The sequence below is a fragment of the Myotis myotis genome, unplaced genomic scaffold (genome assembly GCF_014108235.1).
Source record: "Myotis myotis isolate mMyoMyo1 unplaced genomic scaffold, mMyoMyo1.p scaffold_m19_p_5, whole genome shotgun sequence".
NCBI classification, from domain to species: Eukaryota; Metazoa; Chordata; class Mammalia; order Chiroptera; family Vespertilionidae; genus Myotis; species Myotis myotis.
Window position 1 is genome coordinate 15,588,857 of NW_023416357.1, and position 22,048 is coordinate 15,610,904.

Consider the following 22,048-nt stretch of genomic DNA (forward strand, 5'->3'; position numbering starts at 1 on the left):
GGTGAGGGAGAAGGAGGGTCCGGGAGGTGAGGGAGAAGGAGGGTCCGGGAGGTGGGGGAGGAGGAGGGTCCGGGAGGTGAGGGAGAAGGAGGGTCGGGAGGTGAGGGCGAAGGAGGGTCCGGGAGGTGAGGGAGAAGGAGGGTCCGGGAGGTGGGGGAGGAGGAGGGTCGGGAGGTGAGGGAGAAGGAGGGTGAGGGCGAAGGAGGGTTGGGAGGTGAGGGAGTTCTTTTCTGTAAACAAAACATGAAGCAGTCTTGTTATTTCTGATTTTAAATATTTCAGAATAGGCTTTTAAAAATGGAATAAGACACCTTATACTGTTTTCTCAATTTTTCGTTTATATCAAATTCTGAATAAAAATGTCGATTGAAGTAAACTTTTTTCCCCACCACAGACCTTTGAATACTAATGATTTTTCTTCCGCTCTGTTGACCTTACATATTTTCTCATCTTCTCTGAGCCTTGGATAAAATTAAATGCTTAATCCCTGCCTGTTCCTCTCTGTTGGCTCAGCAACAGCCCTTGATGGATTTAAATTCCTCGGCATTGCCACCGTTTCCACGATACATGTGACAGTTCAATGTGCTGAGATTTCTTTCTCCTGTAAAAGTTAGAAACGGGGTATAAAGGGGCCAGAGCTGGGCTTGCACTGAAGCAGGAGCCCTTACCTGCTCGGACAGGGCTGGTCTGGCTTGGCTGCAGCTTGAAGTCCACGTAAGGGGAACTTTTCCTGGTGTTACTGGGAGGGAAACACGAGGAACAGAACTGAAGCGCTTACGCCAGAGCCTGGCATGTCAGGACGATCCAAAGGCTAGCTGCCGCCGCCGCACCTGCTCAGTCCTCTCCACTCCCCTTGCAGGACTTCCTCAAGTACTCCAAGAAAGCCAGCCTGGACACGTCGGAACTGGAGGTACTTACCCCGGGCTGTCCCCACATGCCTCCCAAGCAGCCCGTCCCTGGCGGGGTGGGTCTCGCCACCACCTGGGCCCCCTGCCCACCCACCGGAGGGCTGGAGGGGGAGGACCTGGACTCGGAGGTGTGGGCGGGGGTTGGCACTGCAGCTTTTCCCTGGAAGTTGACGGCCGACTCTGCTGTGTCCCCGCCCCCAGAGAGCCGTGGAGGTCATGTGCGTCGTGCCGAAGCGGTGCAACGACATGATGAACGTCGGGCGGCTGCAGGGATTCGACGTAATGCGCTGTCCTTCCTTAACCTGCCCCTCTGGCTTCCATCCCCTCCCGGGCCGGCCTGTTTACCGCATGTGTGGGAGCTGGTCCTGTCTGCTTGGTTTTCTGTCTTCTCTCACTGTACTTCACTCTGATTGATATTTCCCTTCACTCCTTTTTGGAGCATTTGACTTGCTTTCTCGGGGGGGGGGGGGGGGGGGACCTTCCTCTGCTCAGAGCCCAGCACAGGGGTCCTCAAACTACGGCCCGCGGGCCACATGCAAATACAAATATTGTATTTGTTCCCGTTTTGTTTTTTTACTTCAAAATAAGATATGTGCAGTGTGCATAGGAATTTGTTCATAGTTTTTTTTTTTTAAACTATAGTCCGGCCCTCCAGCGGTCTGAGGGACAGTGAACTGGCCCCCTGTTTAAAAAGTTTGAGGACCCCTGGCCCAGCGCCTCGTGAGGGTAACAGGCAGGACTCTGCTCTGTAGAGCGGAGTTTCCCTCCCGGCAGGAGGGGGGAGGCAGAGGCCTGCTGGTCCATCATCCAGAGCTTGGCCCCAGGGTCCCGTCTTAGTCTGATAGACTTTCCTCTGTGCTGCCGGGTGACTCACATAGCATATTACCTGTTAGCATCCTCAAGGTAGTTCAGAACCAGCAGCTTTTTAAATGTGTTGAGTAAGGAGAGGGAACATTTTTCTGGCCTACTGTTTTGCTCGAGATTTGGACTTATAGTTCTTTTGCTGTGGTTCTCAAAAAGGCACATGCAGAGCCTTCTGAAAGCAGGCTGCGTGCATCGCTCCCTGGGCCTGCGTGGGCACCGGTGACACGGACGCTGGTGCCAGGGTGCGGGGACCGCGCCTTAGTGGCCTCTGTTGCGGGGAGCTGGACACTTGAGACCCACGTTCTGTGACTGTAACTGAGGCCAGGGGCTTATGCAGACGTTGGCAAGAGTTTTATTTAGATAACTTTTCTCTTTGGGGCTAAGGTCTCATGATAATGAAAGAAAATTTTAAGCTCCATAAATGAATAGAAGAAATAGATCGGATTTTGTGGGAGGGACTCTAATGAAAACAGCTTCCTGTACCCTCACTTAGACTGCAATGTTTTCCTCTCTTCCTTGGCCCCGTGTCCTCATTTTAGGGTAAAATTGTCGCCCAGGGCAAGCTGCTCCTGCAGGACACGTTCTTGGTCACAGACCAGGACGCGGGGCTCCTGCCTCGCTGCCGAGAGCGGCGGGTGTTCCTCTTCGAGCAGATCGTCATCTTCAGCGAGCCGCTGGACAAGAAGAAGGGCTTCTCCACGCCAGGCTTCCTGTTCAAGAACAGCATCAAGGTGCGGTGCCGGCGCGCTTCCTCGTGTGCCCGCCCGTGCCCATCGCCCGACGGGCTGGCTCCTTCCGTGGCGGGTTCTGCACTGCACCTGCTCTAGGAGCATTACAGCTTCCGTGAACTCAGAGGCAGGCTTGGGATGTGGCTCTTTGACCAGAGCAGGGAGCTGACCCTGTGCCACTCTTTCCTGCACTCAGCAAGCGCTCTGTGCTCTGTGCTCAGCTGGCCTGCAGGGCAGCCTGTGCCCTGGGGCGGCTTGCTCCCTGATAGTAGAGAAAGACAAAAGAACTGCTAATGGCCCTGAGTCCTATACAGGGGACAAACCAAGGAACCAAGGCTGAGACAGAGAAAAGCAGACGAGGAGGCCTGGGGTCCCAGAAAATGGGAAATACAGCCAGACACCACCCCCACTGCACCCCCAGTTCTCTTTGCCTCTGCAGCTGTGGGGGTCCTGAGGTCAGAAGGCAGATATTCTTCCTTATATTAGGGGCTGCTGCCCCAAACGGGCAGGGTCCCTCTTAGGGACAGGGAACCTTTAGACCCTCTGAAGCCTCAGCACACAACTGGGACACCACACCCTCTTCCTCCAGCCCCCCTGTGTCCTTCCCTTCTGGCTGGGGAAGGTCTTCTGCCCACTCAACAGGGAGGCATGAAGCTGGGCTGCAGGCCCTCTCCTGTCTCACACCCCTTCCCGCCCCTCCCACCGGCCTGAGGCCCCTCCATGGCCATCATTGTCCACCTGCACCTCTCACCCTTTCTTTCCATAAGTCTCTTGGCAGAAAATGATTCTGTCACCATAGAACTTCTCTGTATATGCTAATTTACATATTCTGCTTCAGGAAAATTGTTTTACATATTTACCTGCCATGTCACACATAACTTTAGAGCACATGTTATATTGATCAAGATTTTTCAATGGTGTCATTTTCTTCCTGGGGAAGTGATAAACACTGGGTCATTGTATAGGCATTTTGAAAACAGATAATCCCAGGCCTACATTTCTGGTTCATTGTTCAAACTACTAGTTGAACTCCTGGTACGGCACCAAAGTGTGGTTGTTTCCATTTTACTTTGCACCAGGCCAGTAAGAATAAATGTGCTTTTTTTTTTTTCATTGTAAACACACATAACAAAAACATACCATCTTAGCCATGTTGAAGTGTATAGCTCAGTGGCTTTCAGCACATTCCCATGTTGTGCAGCCATCACCACCACACTCATTAAACACTGACTCCCGTTCCATCTCCCCAGACCAGGCAGCTTCTCCTACTGTCTGTCTCTGGATTTCACAACTCCAGGGACCTGGTCTAACGGAATCGTAGCGGTGTTCGTCTCTATCTGGCTTCTTTCACTGAGCACAGTGTCCTCCGGGTTCATCCGTGTGGTGGCATGCGTCAGCATGGCCTTTAGCGTGGCCTTGCTTTTTAAGGCTGACGAATGTTCCATTGTGTGGATGGGCCACACCGTGTTCATCAACATTCATCTGTGATGGGCACCTGGGTTGCTTCCACCTTTTGGCCGTTGGGAATAACGCTTTGACACTTTCCAGGTGAGTTGCCTTTGCCTGGAGGAAAGTGTGGAAAACGACCCCTGTAAATTTGCTCTGACTTCGAGGACGGGTGACGTGGTGGAGACCTTCATTTTGCATTCATCCAGTCCAAGTGTCCGGCAGACGTGGATCCATGAAATCAACCAAATTTTAGAAAACCAGCGCAATTTTTTAAATGGTAATGTGTGCTCTATTTCTGGCATGTTTTCCTTCTCTAATGTGCACGCTCCTGTTTCCTCTCTCCTGCCACATACGAATGGTAATGACAGGACTAGTGTGGCCCTCGCTGTGGGTCAGACACTGTCCTCAGCACCGTCCATATATTGCTTCATTCCTTCTTCATAGCCACTCTGTGTGCCAAGTACTCCTATTCCCATTTTACCAATGAGGAAACTGAGGCAGGGAATGGAACAGTAATTTACCCAAAGTCCCCCAAATTGTTGGTGGCAGAATCAGGATTCTGAGCAGACTGGCCCTCAGGCACGTGCCCTTCACTGCTGTTCTGTTCCCTCCGGTCCCACCTGGTCTCCACTGTATGTGTACCAGAGCCCTGTCCTGGGATGGGAATGTGTGAGGGGAACCGAGGCAGCACGTGGAGTTGGGGACTGTCTCCAGGGCAACTTTAACAGTTGTGTTCAATTGCATTGCACCTTTCTCCTCCATTAAAAAACCAGACATTTTTGCCCTTCCAGTTTCCATGACATGAGTGAGTGATTACAGGGGAGCAACTGCCCTTCCATTGGAGATGAGCACTGACCATGTCCGTGACCTGAAACGGCTTGCTTCTCTTGGTCTCTGCTTTTAATTCGGGGATCACGGAAGACCTTCAGGAGTTCAATCAAAGCTGAATACTTAATGTCTTTTCTTTGTCTTTTCCTCCATGTTCATGGTCAGTGTCTGTGCCCCAGTCCGATAGGACGCCGTAATTTCTTTGTTGCCACCACACCCCCTTCACACCTTGCATGACCTTCAAGAGCCAGGACACAGGCACTCAGGGAGAAGCCAAGGGCGTGTGGCGCTTTGGGCCACGTGGTAATGAGCTGCCTGGGCGTCAACTCCAAGCTCCCGTCCAGATTGTAGCCAGCCACCTTTTACGTTGCAGTTAGAATTGGAGGTGTAGGGTCAGGGTCGACGGCTCCTTGTGCATGCAGAAAAGCGTTTCACCCTGACCTGAGCAAATGCATGGCCGACGGAGTTTGTGAAATGTCATGTGGCTCCAGAGTGCTTTTCACACATGCCTGTGCCCCCCAGGCCGGAGGGCGCTATCTGTGGTGGTTGTACTTCTCAAAGGTTTTACACTTGAAGAATGTGTGTTAGTGTCTCCTGAGTTTCCTGCAGATGATTAGGAGCAAACGAAATCCTGTAGCTGGGAGAGGAGACAGCTTCCTGGCCCAGAAGGGAGGGCATGGAGCTCGTTTCCATCCCTTGTCTCTCGTGTCTGATCTGCAGCACAGAGGTGTCCATTCCCGCCTCCTCCTGGTGACCAAGGGACTCCGCTCCCCGCAGGTCCCGGGTGGCAGCTGGCCTGACCCCCTCCCCCGCGGGAGCTGGTGCTGGGGAGCCCCAGGCGACGCGGCTCCCCGGCAGCATGAGGCTCCTGCTGACACTGGCACTGTGCCCGGGATCCTCTGGCCAGCGACTCCTTTCCTCTTGGCAGGGAGGCCCAGGCTCTGCTTGCTGCTCCCGGGCAGTGGGTCCCCCGCACCCGGGTCCTCATTCACTCTGCCCTCCTGCTCCTGGGCTCCTGCCCCAGCCACTCAGCAGGCCCGCCCCTCCATCGAGTCCATTGACCTTGTTCATGGACAGGACAGCACTGAGACCTTTTCCTGTACGGGGTCTGAGGGTGGGGGGTGTCCTCTGCTGCCTCCAGGATGGCCGGTGCTTGGAGGGCAGGACGGCCATGACAATGACCTGCGGCTGGGGGTCAGCCCAGCACTCCCTGTGGATCATACCGTGTTCCTCCTCCTATGCCCCATGATGGAACTTCTCTCAATGCCCTCCCTGATGCCTTTCTACTGTCTTGTATGTTTTACAGCCTTGACATCACCCATCGAGTATCAGAGGAACCACAGCGGGGGCAGCGGGGGCGGGGGCAGTGGGGGCGGGGCCCCCGGCAGCAGCGGTGGTGGTGGCAGCAACCACAGCAGTGGCCTCCCCAGCTCAAGCAGAAGCAGGCCCTCCCGGATCCCCCAGCCCGTCCGACACCACTCCCCCGTGCTGGTCTCCTCTGCAGCCTCCAGCCAGGCAGAGGCAGACAAGATGTCAGGTATGTCCACTCCCGGCCCTTCACTGCCTCCTCCCAGCAGCAGCCTCAGCCTGGAGGCCGCCCCCAGCCAGCCCGGCAGGCTCCCCCCCAGCGGCCCGGCTGAAGGTCCTGAGAGAGAAGCGGAGCAGATCCCCAAGATGAAGGTGATCGAGAGCCCCAGGAAGTCGGCCGGGAGCGCCGCAGGGGCCGGCCAGGACGGAAATGCCAAGGAGGCCAAGGAGGCGCGGGCCCACCCCGAGGACGGCCGCCCGCGGAGCAGCCTGGGCTCCCTGCCCCTGGGAAAGCCCCGGCCCGGGGCCATCTCGCCGCTGAACTCTCCTCTTGCCACCGCCACCGTGTTCCCTTCTCCGCTGGGCAAGGAGCCCTTCCCGCCCAGCAGCCCCCTGCAGAAGGGGGGCTCCTTCTGGAGCTCCATCCCCGCCTCCCCCGCCAGCCGGCCGGGCTCCTTCACCTTCCCGGGGGACAGTGACTCCCTCCAGCGGCAGGCGCACCGCCACGCGGCCCCCGGCAAAGACACGGACCGCATGAGCACGTGCTCCTCAGCCAGCGAGCAGTCCGTGCAGTCCACCCAGAGCAATGGGGTAAGAACGCCTGGCAGCCTCCGCCCGCCCGCCCCACTGCCTCTGTCCCGCCAGCTCTTCTAAACCTCGGCGCTGCGCTCTCCGTACTAACTCCTGGCTCTCCGTGCCGCCTGCAGCCATCAACTCCTCCGGTCCTCTGTGCCCTGACCACGTAGACACATTAGCTCCACGTGCGTGTCCGCCGTCTGCAGGACGGGCCACAGCCGAGCCCACACAAACGCCTCCTAACCCCCCTGCTCCGGGGACAGCGCTGCTCTCATCTCTACTAACTCGCTCTCTGCTTTGTTTGTGTTTCCTTAATGTGGGAAAACCCGTCATTAACCTTCTGAACACGGCGTCTGTACGTCTTTTCCGTTTTCCAGCCAGCAGACTCTTGGAACTTCCTTTGTGTCCCGCCTTCCTCACTCATTTTTTAGAGGGTCAGTGTCCCTGCTGCCTGCCTCCTATTTAATTTGAAACCTACACTTTATACGCTTTTTGCTCATCGCTTGGTTGTGCTCTTTTATGCCTTAAATTATCTTTACAGCATTTTTGACTCATCTGCTGGGGGGAAAAATAATAAAACCTGAAAAAAAAAACCTCAAGAAAACTTCCAACAGCTACTCAGAGCAAACTAAGCTGACAAAATGGGGGGAAGGAGTCTCTGCAGTGGAAGTTTTGCTCCCACCACAGTTTCACTCTGGAAGAGAGAGACTGCTTAGGGCTCCTGCCAGCGCTGGGAGCAGAGGCGGAGGCTGGAGTGGGAGCGTGTCTGCATCTGTCCAGCAGGGGGCGCAGTGCGGGCTGCGGCGCCCCAGGAATCCTCACCCGCATCTTGCCTGTCACCTATGTTGTAATCTCAAGCAGAAAGGCTGCTGTGGTGGATTTTCCCCCCATTTTGTGGCCTCCTCACTCTCCTCCCCAACTGTTTCCTACACGGTAGATGGCCTGGCCCGTAACACCTTCCTGAAGGCATGCGTGAGGGAATACAACTGTTCTAATGGGTGTATGTTTGATTGCTTTATACATTTTTAAATACATTTCCCTAAAAGGGTGTGTGTCTCTCTTTATATATATATATGTATATATAAACATCTGGCTTATGCATGTCTCTCCTCTGGACTTCTATTAATTCCTTGTTCGGGTTGGCGTGGCCTTATCCTGTCCTCCTCTTTTTTGTTATGTACCTTGTTAAACTCCATATTTAATTGAGGAAGGAGTTAGGAAGTGGGTCTTGGTACATGTATTTACCCTGAGTCTTATTCTCAAACTCGCGTGGCCGGGCAGGCACCCTCTGCATGGCCATCACCAGTATCCGTGTTCCGGTGCCTTTCCATGAGCTGCAGGGCGGCTTGGCCCGGTGGTGGGTCTGCAGTGCCCGGTGAGCAGTGAGGGTCAGAACCCTACTTCAGACACAGGGGGAGGTGCAGGGGGCCCAGCGACGCACCTCATGGACACTCTGATGCAGGCTTCTCTCGCAGCTGCGACCCTACGAAATGAGCCAGGGGGCATCACATAGGCACATCCCCTGAGCACCCAGGAGTTCTCAGGGTCTGTGCTTCAGAATGAGCACCCAGGCGCTCCAGCGCAGGTACCCACCCATAACAGCCACCCCCTGGCTGCCTCCCAGGATGTTCCCTCTGAGGCAGAGGCACGGCCACGTGTGGCACATAATCCAGCAAGTTGTAGGTTGCAAAAGTTGCCTCTTACTTCTGTCGGTCACTTTTTCTTATGTGGCAGGCAATGGGGAACTTGCCAGTGTTGTGGGTGAGTTGCTGAGTCCTTACAGAAATGCCTAGAGGCCTGGGGAGACCGCTAGAGGCTCAGATGGGGGTTTGGCCTCTAGACTCGAGTATTTCAGTTAAAAGTTACCGCCGCCCTGCCCTGTGCCCACCCGCTTGGGCCACCTTACCCCCGGCCGTCGGCAGTGGCCTCCTTCCTCTTGACCGCTTCCGGGGAACTGTCTGCGGTCGCAGGCAGGCAGGCAGCTGTGCCTGACCCACGTCCCAGGTTCTTCTTCCTCCTTTATATGGGCACCTTCTGGAAAGTTCCACAGAGAACAAGAGTGGAGTGGATGTGGATCAGCCAAACTGTGCAGCCCCCAAGTGTGATGCACAACCTCCCTGCACACATCCACCTGGGCAGCAGTAACGGTAGCCCTGCCTTCCTCTCAGGGGCCAGGTGTTCAGGGCGAACCCCTCGCCTCCCACGCCATCAGGGGGAACGGTCCTGCCCACTGGCACGGTGGTGGTGAGCATTCAGGTAGACTGTAGAGGCCTGTACTTACCCTGGTCCATAGGACGTGTTCAGAAACCACCAACAGCCATCGTGATTGTGTAAAAACACTCCAATGATGAGACAAAGCCGGGCATGCGATGTCACCCAAAGCGGCTGTGCCACCGAGCTCGCTCTTTTTCTAGCAAACTTGGCCTTGTAATCACAAAACGACTGGCTGTTGCTCTATAAGCCAGAACACTAAAATGCTCACTGAAAGGATAAAACTGCAAAATGACTATGCACAGGCCAGCGCTCACCGACGACCGCACGGGCTTCTGCGGGGCGGGAACGCAGCAATCTCCTTGGTGAGACGGAACGGCAGCGCGGCCCTCCCTGTGTTTCCTTTAAACATCCCTGGGGGTCTGGTTCCAGAGCCGATTCCCAGCACGCTGGCTTGTTGACAGCAGTCCGCCGCCTGCCCCAGCCGTCCTGACACCAGCCCAGGAGCCGGGGTGACCGGCATGTGGCAGGGTTGTCACATGCACCCTGACCCAGGACCTGTCCCGGGCGTCCGGGGGCCAGGCAGAAGCTAGCCATCAGAGGCCCCGGGATCCACGCATCTAGGCCACACCGCCGGTGCCTTCAACTGATTGGATGAGGCCCACCTCTGAGAACAGGCTCATGGGAGCAGGGCACTGGACGCCATCCCCTATGTCCCGACTCAATAGAAGGGATTGGCCAGGATGTAGCTCAGGATTCGGCAGTGGTCTCAGCTTCCTCTTCCTCCTCCCCCGGAACCAAAGGTTGCCCATTTGACAGGTTGGGACAAATACCGCCTTCTGTGTTGCTTCCACTTGCCAGCCAGTACCACTCAGCTTGTGGGCCCCGTAGGTGAGCTTAAGCAATGACCCTTGTTTTGCGTTTGCAATCTTGCCTCGCTGACTGAGTGGCTGAACACGTATTGAGTGCCAGCTGCATGTCGGTCACTGCTGGACACTGCGGGCCACCCACCACGGGACACGTCAAGAAGGCGGAGCGGTCTCCCTCAGAACAGAGTAGCAGTCGATTTACTTTTAGGTGTCCTGCATTCTAGAAGGGAAAAAGGTGGGAGTGACAGGTCTGCCAGCGACGTGGCCGGACCCTGGAATGTGCGTTCTCATGAACTTTTCCTGGCGGACTTGGGGGCTCCTCCACCCTCCAATCCTTCAGTGAGCGGAAGGGCTACTGCTGGCAGCCCTTCCATGTAATAACACTGTTTAAAGGAGCGTGGTAGTCGCAGTGGCATTGCTGTGACGTGGGTACAACCCCACGTGGCATGAACACGAGACCTGAGCCGCGCTCCAAAGGCGCCAGGAGGTGGGGCTGCAGTCGTTGCCCTGGAATAAAAGCTTCCCCATGTGAAGTGTCGTCACGTCACTGGTATATTTTCCGGATTGTTCCTCAGTTGCTTTCTAGAGAGACTCTGGGGAGCGAGCCCCGAGTGGTCCTGTCGCGACGCACACTGACACGTGCGTGCGTGGGTGGGCCTCGTTTCAGGTCCCTCTGCCTTTCTCTCTCCGTCTCCGCCCCTCCAGAGTGAAAGCAGCAGCAGTAGCAACATCTCCACCATGTTGGTGACACACGATTACACGGCAGTGAAGGAGGATGAGATCAACGTCTACCAAGGAGAGGTCGTTCAGGTTCTGGCCAGCAACCAGCAGAACATGTTTCTGGTGTTCCGCGCCGCCACCGACCAGTGCCCCGCGGCCGAGGGCTGGATTCCGGGCGTCGTCCTGGGCCACACCAGCGCAGTCATCGTGGAGAGCCCCGACGGGACCCTCAAGTGAGTGCGGGGGCAGCGGGGAGGGTCCCGGGGCGAAGCCACTGCGGGAGCAGCCCTGCTCGGTCCGCTCCAGCTCCTCGCCGGCAGCGTGGGCCTGAGGGAAGATGGCGTTCTGTCTCTCAGACTTGTTCCCCAGGTTCTCACGACCTGCACTGGTACACGCACGGCTTTTTCAAGCCACTAAACCAGTGATGGCGAACCTCTGACACACGTGTCAGAGGTGACACGTGAACTCATTTTTTTGGTTGATTTTTCTTTGTTAAATGGCATTTAAATATATAAAATAAATATCAAAAATGTAAGTCTGTGTTTTACTATGGTTGCAAATATCAAAAAATTTCTGTATGTGACACGGCACCAGCGTTAAGTTAGGGTTTTTCAAAATGCTGACACACCGAGCTCAGAAGGTTCGCCATCCCTGCACTAGACGGACCGTGATATTATTTCAGTCCCAGCATGTCTGGGGAAGGGGACTTTACAGGGAGCGCTGACTCATTGGCGTCCGTCAGTGAGGATACTCGTTCTGGAAGCTGCAGGTGAAGATGGATGGTACCTTGCCTTTATATATACAGAAAGGCTAAATCAGGAAACTAGAAAACAATTTTACTGCATTAAATATTATTTTTTAAATAAAAACAAACAACCTAAAGTCAGGTGCTGTATTCAAAAATTCCCTCTCCTGAACCCCTCCGGCTGTGGCCGAGGCTGGTCTGGCCTCTGGGATGCATGGCAGGACTTGGAAGCCTTTGAGGTCTCCAAAGGCTTCAGCCCAGAAACCCAGCCCCAAAGGCGCCGACGGTGGTCATGGCCCCGTCCCAGCTCGGCTGTGCCCTTGGCTGGGTGAGCAGCACAGGCTGTGCGACATCCCAGCCCCAAGCTGCGCCTCTGGGCTCAGCGCTTGCCCCTCCCACCCCCCAGGGAGGCCGGGCTTGAGTTCAGGTTGCAGAAAGCCTATCTCCCATGACAATCTCTTGTCCTGTTTCTCCTTGATACACAGAAATATTTAATTCTAGTACATTGTTCAAGTATTCCAATTTCATACTTTGTTTCTTCCAAAAATATCCTTGGCACTGTCTTAGGGTTTTCCAGAGAAATAGGAGAGAGAGAGAGAGAGAGAGAGAGAGAGAGAGAGAGAGAGAATGAATAGAGAGAGAGGGGCCGGGGGGGGGGGGGGCGGGTTGTATAAGGATTTGGCTCGTGCAATTAGGGAGGCCAGCCAGTGCAAATCTGCCGTGGGGGCCAGCGGCTGGAGGCCCAGGGAGCCTGTGGTGCAGATGAGATCTGAAGGCGTTCTGCTGGAGAATGTTCCCTCTTGCTCAAAGCGGACGGCCTTTTCGTCCTAGTCGTACCTTAAACTGAGGGATGAGGCCCACCACTGCATGAAGAGTTACCGGCTTTACCAGTTAAAAAGTTAATCTCATGCAGAAACACCCAGGATAACTGGCCAAACTGCAGAGCACCCAGGGCCCAGTCAGTTGATGCATAAAGGTACCATCCCAGGCACCTTTGTATGTCAGTCCTTCCTGTTTGACGTAAGAAAGTGGTGGTTTTATATCCCAGTTGTTGAGAATCACAGGATTCTCTTGGCCTTCGCCGCCGCCCGGTATCTGCACGCGTTGAGCAGTCGGCTTTTCTCCAGCGCTTCCCGGATCCTCGCCGAACACTGGGCAGGCAGAGCACTAAACAGTGTGCTCTCTCTCCTAGGAAATCAACATCTTGGCACACAGCACTCCGTTTAAGAAAAAAATCTGAGAAAAAAGATAAAGACGGCAAACGGGAAGGCAAGTTAGAGAACGGTTATCGGAAGTCACGGGAAGGACTCGGCAACAAGGTATCTGTGAAGGTGAGACCGAGTGTCCCATGAACCCGTGTCAGGACCTGTGTCGTCCCCCGTGGCAGGAGGGACTGGCGCAGGCCCGGGGCATCGTGGAGGGCCGTGCACTCTGGGCTGGGCCGGGCCGGGCTTGCTTGGCAGCCACGTGCCAACCACACGCCACCTCTCTCAGCCCCGCCAGCAGACCCCGTGGGCTTTGCAGAGGCTCTCGGGGGCAGTGCTGGCTGGCACGGGTACGCGATGTGTTCTAAGGAGCCAGGTAGACGCGTGGACACTCCCAGGTGCACGCCTGCCTTTTACAAAGAATGCTGTTAGGTTCCCGGAAGGAGCGGAGGTGAGATTCTCAGAAGCGGATAGAGCAAAGCCACTGTGGCTCAGGCCTCCTCGGGCCACGGGGAGTGACCAGATGCTGAGGTGCAGGTCATGGCTCTAGAAATTTCCAGGCTCCAGTCAGCTTCGCTCTTGATAATCAGATTGCCTTAACCCGGGGGTTTGCCTGGGAATCTGGGGACCCTGGGTGAGGACACGGCCATCCTGCAGAAGGTAAAGGTCCAGGGACAGCTGGACTCAGCTTGTAGGATGGGGAAGACAGACGTCTCCACATTTAAGCAGCGCTTTTGTGCTTCAAATCCACCCAAATTCTTATGACAGGAAGCTCAAGTGCATTGAAAGGAGTGAACATGTGGCCGATTGTGAATGAAACCCAGACGTGTTCTTTCCTCTTTCATGGGTTAGGGTCGCCTTGGAGGGAAAGCAATACGCCTCGCAGTCGGCCACGTTTGGTTAATGCCTGTGTGCTTTTTCCTTTCAGCTTCTCAGTCCCAACTACATTTATGACGGTGAGTGCCATTACTGTTTCTGCTGGTCTGACAGGCTGCGGGTCCGGGGACAGGTCTCAGGACACACACGTGTAGCCTAGGGAGACGGGTTTTCCAAGGAGCGCTGGGCTCAGGCAGCAGCTGAGTCCCATTTGTTTGTTAGGAAAGTGCTGGTGGGCGAGGGAGGGGCCCAGCGGACGGCGGTACTGACGCCTTTCTCCTGCAGTTCCCCCAGAATTCGTCATTCCCTTGAGTGAGGTCACATGTGAGGCAGGGGAGACCGTTGTTCTCAGATGTCGCGTTTGTGGACGCCCAAAGGCCTCCATCACCTGGAAGGGCCCTGAGCACAACACCTTGAACAACGACGGCCACTACAGCATCTCCTACAGGTGAGGGCGGCTCACATGTGCTCGGTTTTGCAGGCAGGTTCCCCTGGGACTGACATCGCTGAGCCCATGGTCGCCTTCACATTGGGACACTTCCCCGAGGGGACATTCTGTACCTGGGTGTGCAACTAAAATTAAACCTCCGCTGAGATTCCTCGTCAGCCCTCGAGCTCCTTTTCTGGACCCCGAAGGAGAGAGGTGGGGGCTGCCAGCGGGGGCTGGGCCTCTCTGACGCGAGGTGTGTTCTCTCTGTGCGGCAGTGACTTGGGAGAGGCCTCTCTGAAGATCGTGGGCGTGACCACCGACGACGACGGCATCTACACGTGCATCGCTGTGAACGACATGGGATCGGCCTCCTGCTCGGCCAGCCTGAGGGTTCTAGGTGAGCTGCACCCCTGCGCTGGAGGCTCAAGCCCAGCGCCCCCACCCCCGTCACGACCGGAAATATGAAAATAGGTCTTAACAGGAGCGGTGAGTGGCAGACCTGGGCTCTGGGGCTTCCTGGGTGGTTGACCTCTAGGCACCACTCACAAGGTCAGGCCTCTGACTCTGGCCACTGGGTACTGGAGCCAACCTCTCAACTGGAACTAGGTGTGTTCTATGCTCAAGTTTTCAAAACACATTCTTGTACCAGTTTCTCTCTTTCTCTCTGTCTCTCTCTCTCTTATATTTTTTTAACCCTCACCCAAGGATATTTTTCCATTGATTTTTAGAGAGAGTGGATGAGAGGGAAAGACAGAGAGAAATATCAATGCGAGAGAAACACATGGATTGGTTGCCTCCTGCACGCACCCGGACCAGGGCCCAGGTTGGAGAGGAGCCTGCAACGGAGGCATGTGCCCTTGACTGGAATCGAATCCGGGACCCTTCAGTCCACAGGCCGACGCTCTATCCACTGAGCCAAACTGGCTAGGACCCAGTTTCTCTTTAATCCAATCACTCAGTTGACGCTTTGGCTCTAAGAGTCTAACCTAACTTGGTCGCATGGATGTGAGTGAGAAGGAAAGGAGGGAAGGCGGTTGGCCCTGTGCAGGCTGTGTGCCTGCCTCAGACCTCACAGGCCTTCTTGTGGGCGTGTCCTCCTGTCCCCTCCACGCGCTCCAGGCACCCTTGGTGGAACCCGTGTCTCTGGTCTAAGCCCTTGCTCTCTCTACTGCCCGGCAACGCCCCTTCCCGCTCCTCCCCTAAGCGGTGAGGCAGAACCCATATCGTAGCCTTTCAGATTCCCCGTACGAGCACTTGGCATATGGAGATGCTCAGTGAGTATTGATTGGCCTCCAGCTGTCACGTTGCCCATGGCCGATGTGTGATAGGGCTAATGTGGGTTCTCGCTGATCCTGTAGCTGTGCCAGGTATCGGAAGTCGCATCCAAGAGCGAAAATAAAAATCTGAACTAAAAGGTGCATTGAGTCCGGAGCTCCCTGTGTATAGACAATAAACAGAATTGTCTAAGAACTTTTATCCCACATATATTAACGCTAAGTATTTTAACCTCGTTAAGTCAAAGAAAGGCAGTAACATGATTTGGGGATCATGGCACAAGAAAGGAAGCCTTGAATTTGAGAATAAAGAACTACCGACATTCTCATTTTTAAGAAATGTCACAAATTATGCAGGTGGCTTTTTAAAAAATAAGAGTCAAGAGTGAAAGCTAAGGGAGTTAAGGGAGAGTTCAGACGAAGGGGGAGCCGGCAGTCATGGAGGAGGAAGTGTGTGTTTATCTCTGTCACATAGTCCGTCTTTCTTCACGCTGAGCCCAGCGCCCCTTCCTGGCGGTGAGCGCCCACACTGGGCAGCCAGGTGTGCCTGCGCGTGGGGCAGCACAGGTCTGCAGGCTGCTCCCCAGATGCGCCCGCCGCCCAAACCAGGCTCAGGCAGGTGCTGCTCTCCTTGCAGGTCCAGGGAGTGACGGGATCCTGGTGACCTGGAAGGACAACTTTGACTCCTTCTACAGCGAAGTGGCCGAGCTGGGCAGGTACGACCCGAGCCCCTTTCGGGAGAGCAGCGGGTAGGACGCAGCTCGCTGGCAGTAGACAGTGAAGGTAAACGGTGTGTGTGCCAGTTGGGAGTTAGAGGTGTTACATTTGCAAAGCAACCTGTGGTCACCGTTCAGTACTAAACGTTGGAAGTAACAAGATGTTTTCAGCTCAGGTTCCAGAGAGAATGACAGCCCGCTGCCGTAAGCCTCCCATGGATGCAGTGGGTGACTGCTGCCCTGCACCTCGGGGACCACCAGCCGTGTCCCATGCTTGGGGAAATCTGGGAGGCGTCATCCATACCATTTCTTGTAGGACTTGGTTCTCCCGTGGAGTCCAGGTTGAGAAAGGCTGAATGTGTCCCTCGGGTTCCAGCTGTACATGGAGCCGTAGGCGGGTAGCAGGGGACTCCTGCCCAGACCAGGAGCCAGGAGAAGGTGTCAGCAGAGAGGGGCTCAGGCGCGGGCACAGGTGTGGGAAGCATCCCGCCTTCTCTCCAGGGCTCACTCGGTGTCCTGAAAGCTGTTCTCCACCTGTTTTCCAGGGGCAGATTCTCTGTCGTTAAGAAATGTGATCAGAAAGGAACCAAGCAAACAGTGGCCACCAAGTTTGTGAACAAGAAGCTGATGAAGCGCGACCAGGTCACCCACGAGCTCGGCGTCCTGCGGAACGTCCAGCACCCGCTCCTCGTCAGCCTCCTCGACACCTTCGAGACCCCCACCAGCTACGTCCTGGTTTTGGAAATGTGCGTACCCCGGGCGCTCTCTCTCTGTGGCTCTCCACCTCAACTTCTTCAAGTGCTGTTTCGAGTAAAAATCGGTATTTCAGCATTCACAGAACTTCTAAAAAACATGCCTGCTCTCAGACCGCAGTTTTAGAGCTTTCCAGTAACCATGGAAAGACCACTCTCGTATGCGCCTTCCCACAGGAAGCAGCAAGCCAGCCCCGTCCAGGCTCCTGCGTGGTCTCAGCCAACCTGGGGTGCTCTCTAGTCCCCAAAGGACCCCAGGCCTCTGACGACACACGCCCTGAGAGGGGCTCGCCACCTGCTCTGTCTGAAGTTCAGGCATTAAGCTCAGCCCGGGGCCAGTCCTGCCCTTCAGCTCCTGCCCATCCTCACTGAGGGCCGATGAGAAGTCAGGGTGAGAAGGGCTCCTCACCGCAAGGTCACCCTGGAGGGGGCCTCCCACCAGAGCAGCCTCGCTGGTCCCCCGCGGGCATCTCAGTAAATAGTTCAGTCGTTTCAAAAGGAGGCGTATGACCCGGGCACAGGGGCCCTCCACGTGGCAGTTTTGTCCCTCAGGGGACGTTGGGTGGTGTCTGGGGACCTTCTTGGTGTCATACTCAGGGTGGGGGTGACAGGACACCCCAACTGTCAGCAATGCCAGCATCGGGAAGCCCTGCCCCAGAGCATCCTGGGCTCTGTGAAACATCGCGGCATTCAGCCTTGTTTAAGTTCCGATTCCTCCTTTTTATGGGGCGTTCGTTTCTGTTTCTCATATTCCTATTTTTTGAAGAATCGGTTCGTGCCTCCACCCCACAGCCTTCAGAGGCGAGGCTGCCGCAGGACTGAGCGGCACCGGCCTGGGGAGGGGGCGTTTCCGGAGGGTCTCCCTGCCCAGGGCTGCACCACTGAAACCGCGCCGGCCGGCCCCTCATGGGCCCACTCAGCCGCACTCAGGGGCAGCAAACCTGTCAGATGGTGGAGGGAGGAGGGCAGGCCACCCCCCGCCCCCCCCGAGGCTGTCATCACGTGCAAAGGGCATGTCCATCTTGTGGGGCCTGGGCATCCTTTAAATCTCAGCTACTTCAGACGGTCGCTAAGGCTAAACAATGTCTAAGCAGAGTCCTGGCCCTTTGGTCGCCTGGCTGGGTCCTTTCTAGCTCTAGACGCTGGAGACTCAGAACTGCCTGTCTTCCTGGGCTTTTCCACAAGAACTGCCCGTCGGTCCTCATCAGAAATCGGCCAGCCCTCCACTTTGGGTCTAGGAGTTTCAGTGCATTCAGCCGCCATTTCTTTTCACTGGGAAACAAAATGTTTGGGCATTAGGGTTAATAGGACTTATTCTCATAACAAATTACTAGCAAATTCTCCGTGATTACTCTCCATTACTAGACAAGTGTTGAGCTTCCTATAAGTTTCTGTTTTGCAAACAGAGTGGGCACCATAGACCCATGTTCAAAAAGGCCGGGGCCAGACCACCACATCGCAATTCCCGCCTTCACTTACGAGCTGTGTGGCCTTGGGAAGTTACATACCTTCCTGTGCCTCAGTTTCCTCATCCATAAAATGGGGACAATAAAACACTCTCTCAGAGGATTAAATGAATTGGTAGAAGGTATTTAGTCCCCTGCACATGAGCAGCACTGTAGAAATGTTTTTTTGTTTTTTGTTTTTGTATATGTGTTTTGTAATTTTTAAAAGTAAATTCACAGTAGGAAGACTTTTGAGACCATCCTGCAGCACTTACTATATTGCCTTAGTACCTGCTTACATCATCTGTAGAGCCTTCCCATCACCCATTTTACAGATGACAAAACCAAGGCTTGGGGAGGACGCACCTCATTCCCTCATTCAGCAGAGGCCCACGTTGTTTCCTCACATCCAGGAGGCAGGGTCTGAATGGAGACCGCTGGGCAGGAGCCTCCCAGTTCCCTCCAAGGGTGGAGCTGCCCTGGCCCCCACATGCATCTCCACAGTGACGTTAACATGAAATCACCTCCTGATCCAGCCGTGCTTTCGGGTGGAGGTAGAATCTGAAACTCCGACAGCACATTGACAGAGGGGACAGATGCTGTGTTTGTTTCGTATTAGAACAGAAAGGCTTTCAAAGTACAGCAGCCCCATGCTGAAGGCCACACCCCTTCCTGCCTCCTCAGGGCTGACCAGGGGCGACTCCTGGACTGCGTGGTGCGATGGGGAAACCTCACCGAAGGGAAGATCAGGGCGTACCTGGGGGAGGTGCTGGAGGCCGTCCGATACCTTCACAACTGCAGGATCGCACACCTGGACCTCAAGGTGAGTGGGGCTCTCGGGACGGCAGCGTGTCTGACCGCGGCTCGGCCATGCGTATGGGAGCCTCTCCGCTGGTCCTCTGAAGCCAGGCCAGGTGCCCCAGGGGGCTGGGGACACTGATTTCCACTCTGTGCTTAAGAGTTTGCTTTCGGTGATCTGAGCTCTTACACGTTTCGCGGGATTTTGGAAAGTCTGGCCGTTTTGCTGGGCTGGTGTGGGCTGGTTCAGTGAGGAGTAAGGAAGGGGGAGGATTGCTCTCATGCTGGGAGGGGAAAGGACCGCCCAGCTTCCTACACCGGCACATTGCCCGTGCTGCCTCACACCGACCTCCAGGGAGGCTGGTCCAAGCCGCGCGGGCGGGTCTCCCGTGCTGCTGCCCTTTCCTCCCTCAGCGCCTGCCGAGAGTTTCACCTCGTTTTGCACGTGAACAGCTTGTTCCGGTCGACGTCACAGGTCCTGGTGAGCATCATGCCTCGGCTAACGATTGGTGTTGGGGGAAATGACGGTTGCCTTATCCTATCTTCTAGCCCGAAAACATCCTGGTGGGTCAGAGTGCAGCCACGCCGACGATTAAACTGGCCGACTTTGGAGATGCTGTCCAGCTCAATACCACCTACTACATCCACCCGTTACTGGGGAACCCCGAGTTCGCAGCCCCCGAAATCATCCTGGGGAACCCGGTCTCCCTGACCTCGGACACATGGAGCGTTGGAGTGCTCACCTACGTCCTTCTCAGCGGCGTGTCCCCCTTCCTGGACGACAGCGTGGAAGAGACCTGCCTGAACATTTGCCGACTAGACTTTAGTTTCCCAGATGACTACTTTAAAGGAGTGAGCCAGAAGGCCAAGGACTTCGTGTGCTTCCTCCTGCAGGAGGACCCCGCCAGGCGTCCCTCGGCTGCGCTGGCCCTGCAGGAGCAGTGGCTGCAGGCGGGCCACGGCCACGGCAAAGGCACGGGCGTCCTCGACACGTCCAGACTGACCTCCTTCATTGAGCGGCGCAAACACCAGAACGACGTTCGACCTATCCGTAGCGTTAAAAACTTCCTGCAGAGCAGGCTTCTGCCTCGGGTTTGACCTGTCTTGAAGTTCTTTCTCATTCTCTTTCACCTGCCAATCAGCTGTTAATTTGAATTTCGGAGAGAAACACGAGCCAACATAACTGCTCCGCTGCCGTAGTGCACCGTGTGGAGCCCGCACTCGGAGCGAGCTGGCTCGGGCGCGGGCGGCTGCCAGCCTGCTGGGTGGAGGACCTTCTCTCGCTCTGAGAGCCGAGACAGCATTGCTGTGTCACAGTCTTTTATTCAGGTTTCTGCAAAAAATAAAAAAAGAAACTTTTTTAAACGAACACACATAGAATTTTGCAAATTTAACATTTTACAAGACTTATTCAAGGAAACGAAATGCCTATGTTCAACCACTGGTGTTAACGAACAAAACAGAGACACTGCCGCCTCTGGGGAAGACGCACCCCAGCGGCGGCCGTCCCCGCACCTGCTGCGGAGCTTGGCGTCCACCTGGCTCCGAGCTTCCCAGCCACCTGGTCTGTGTGCGTCTCTCAGGGACGCCAGACTGGGCTTCTGAAATGTGCATTCAACCTCAAACTTTTGCATAAAAATAGAATGAATTGTTTTGCTCTGATGAAATGTAGGCCTTACTTGTATATAAGACTGGTCCTGCCTTCAGTCTGCCCTTATCCACGCCCCCTCCCCTTCAAACCCCCCTCCACCACCGGCCTTTCTCCCACTCCTGCCTGGGGTTCCTCTGGGGGCCAGAAGGTTCTGCCCATCCACTGAGGACATCAGGTTGGGCCCTACCCCATTGCCTCGCCCCCAAGCTGTCAATCAGATTGTTGAGCAGTATACAGTCAGATGAAAATACTGTAAATGCACTCATTGGGGTTTTTTTGGTTTTATTTCATATCATGTGCAATGTTGTGGCTTTAACATTTTATGCAACTATTTATGAAGACCTCTGTTGTACCTGTAATAAATATATAGAAAAAGCACATACTTCGTACAGTGAGCTTTATGGTTTTGTGCGTGTGTCGGGTGGGGCGGGGGGGAGGGGGGGTCGCAGCCCTGTGCCATCCGTTCAGGAGACTTGACTCTTCGTGAAACTTGTCAGTTTTGAGGACTGTAAAAAGTGATTTCATACTCTGAATATAAAACTGGATAATAGGGTAATGTTTTAAAATGTATTATGCTATTATTCAGAATGCCAAAGTATTATTTTTTTCCCCAAAATCAGTCTGGACATTTACTACTTTTTAGACTTTTTGACATTCAACTTTCTGTACACAAATTGGCTGGACTTGGAGCTTTTGGTAAGAAATACAAGCCAATTAAGCACTCGCAGCCTTGAGCTGGCGCCCCCTGCCTGTTACTGGGCAGAGTTAGCGCTGGTGTGGGGAGGCCTTCAACAAAAGACGCTGGGGTTCTGGGCACGCTTGAATTTTTCTGGATGTCTTTTTATCTTTGTTGTGTGAAATACACTAAAACAGGCCAGCCCGCTTCCCGAGCCAGCCAGACACCTGGGTCTTGAGCCATAAAGTGGCGTAGCTAAGCTTTGCAGCTTCCAATATATTTTATTTATTCTTTTGGGTTTTGTTTCTTGTAAAATTGTACAGAAACTTTTTAAAATAAATTGGATTCAGAACTGGATGTGTATTCGTAACCTCACAACTTTTATTTGTGTATTGTTTCTTCTATTATTTCAGTTAAATTTTTACATTATTTTGCATGTATATTTCTTTGTACAGAGACCTTACATGTTTACACAGTATGATGTGATGTAAATATTTTATTTTGCCATCAGTTATTTTAAAAAATTAAACATATTTGCCTGAGTTTTTGTGTTAGGCCTTTTATTTAAATGGGTCACTATTGAATCAAAAAGAGAGGTTGGCTTCTGAGAGAGAGACTGAAGATTGGGTCAAGGAGGGCCCAGCGGGGTATTCTAGATTGTACTGGCCACTCGTGGGTCAAGGAGGGCCCAGCGGGGTATTCTAGATTGTACTGGCCGCTCGTGGGTCAGGGAGGGGCAGCAGGGGGGTATTCTGGGTTGGACTGGCCGCTCATGGGTCAGGGAGTGGCAGCAGGGGGTA

General features: G+C 54.6%; 1 protein-coding gene across 5 annotated transcripts in view; it reads left to right on the forward strand.

The window, feature by feature from the left end:
* The window catches only part of TRIO (trio Rho guanine nucleotide exchange factor), a 307,705-nt gene extending 285,915 nt beyond the window's left edge, over positions 1 to 21,790 (forward strand). For 4 of the 5 annotated variants that reach the window (XM_036309518.1, XM_036309520.1, XM_036309519.1 and 1 more), the window contains 14 exons: positions 860 to 910; positions 1,110 to 1,187; positions 2,312 to 2,503; positions 4,049 to 4,226; positions 6,084 to 6,895; positions 10,666 to 10,913; positions 12,618 to 12,756; positions 13,559 to 13,586; positions 13,792 to 13,954; positions 14,212 to 14,333; positions 15,848 to 15,926; positions 16,472 to 16,672; positions 18,808 to 18,946; positions 19,471 to 21,790. In XM_036309518.1, coding sequence (XP_036165411.1) covers positions 860 to 910; positions 1,110 to 1,187; positions 2,312 to 2,503; positions 4,049 to 4,226; positions 6,084 to 6,895; positions 10,666 to 10,913; positions 12,618 to 12,756; positions 13,559 to 13,586; positions 13,792 to 13,954; positions 14,212 to 14,333; positions 15,848 to 15,926; positions 16,472 to 16,672; positions 18,808 to 18,946; positions 19,471 to 20,019 — 2,979 coding nt within the window. In that variant the 3' untranslated portion in view covers positions 20,020 to 21,790. Of the gene's footprint in view, positions 1 to 859; positions 911 to 1,109; positions 1,188 to 2,311; positions 2,504 to 4,048; positions 4,227 to 6,083; positions 6,896 to 10,665; positions 10,914 to 12,617; positions 12,757 to 13,558; positions 13,587 to 13,791; positions 13,955 to 14,211; positions 14,334 to 15,847; positions 15,927 to 16,471; positions 16,673 to 18,807; positions 18,947 to 19,470 lie in introns of those variants that run through there. The other variant, XM_036309521.1, reaches the window with a different exon arrangement.
* The last annotated feature ends 258 nt before the right edge of the window (positions 21,791 to 22,048 follow it).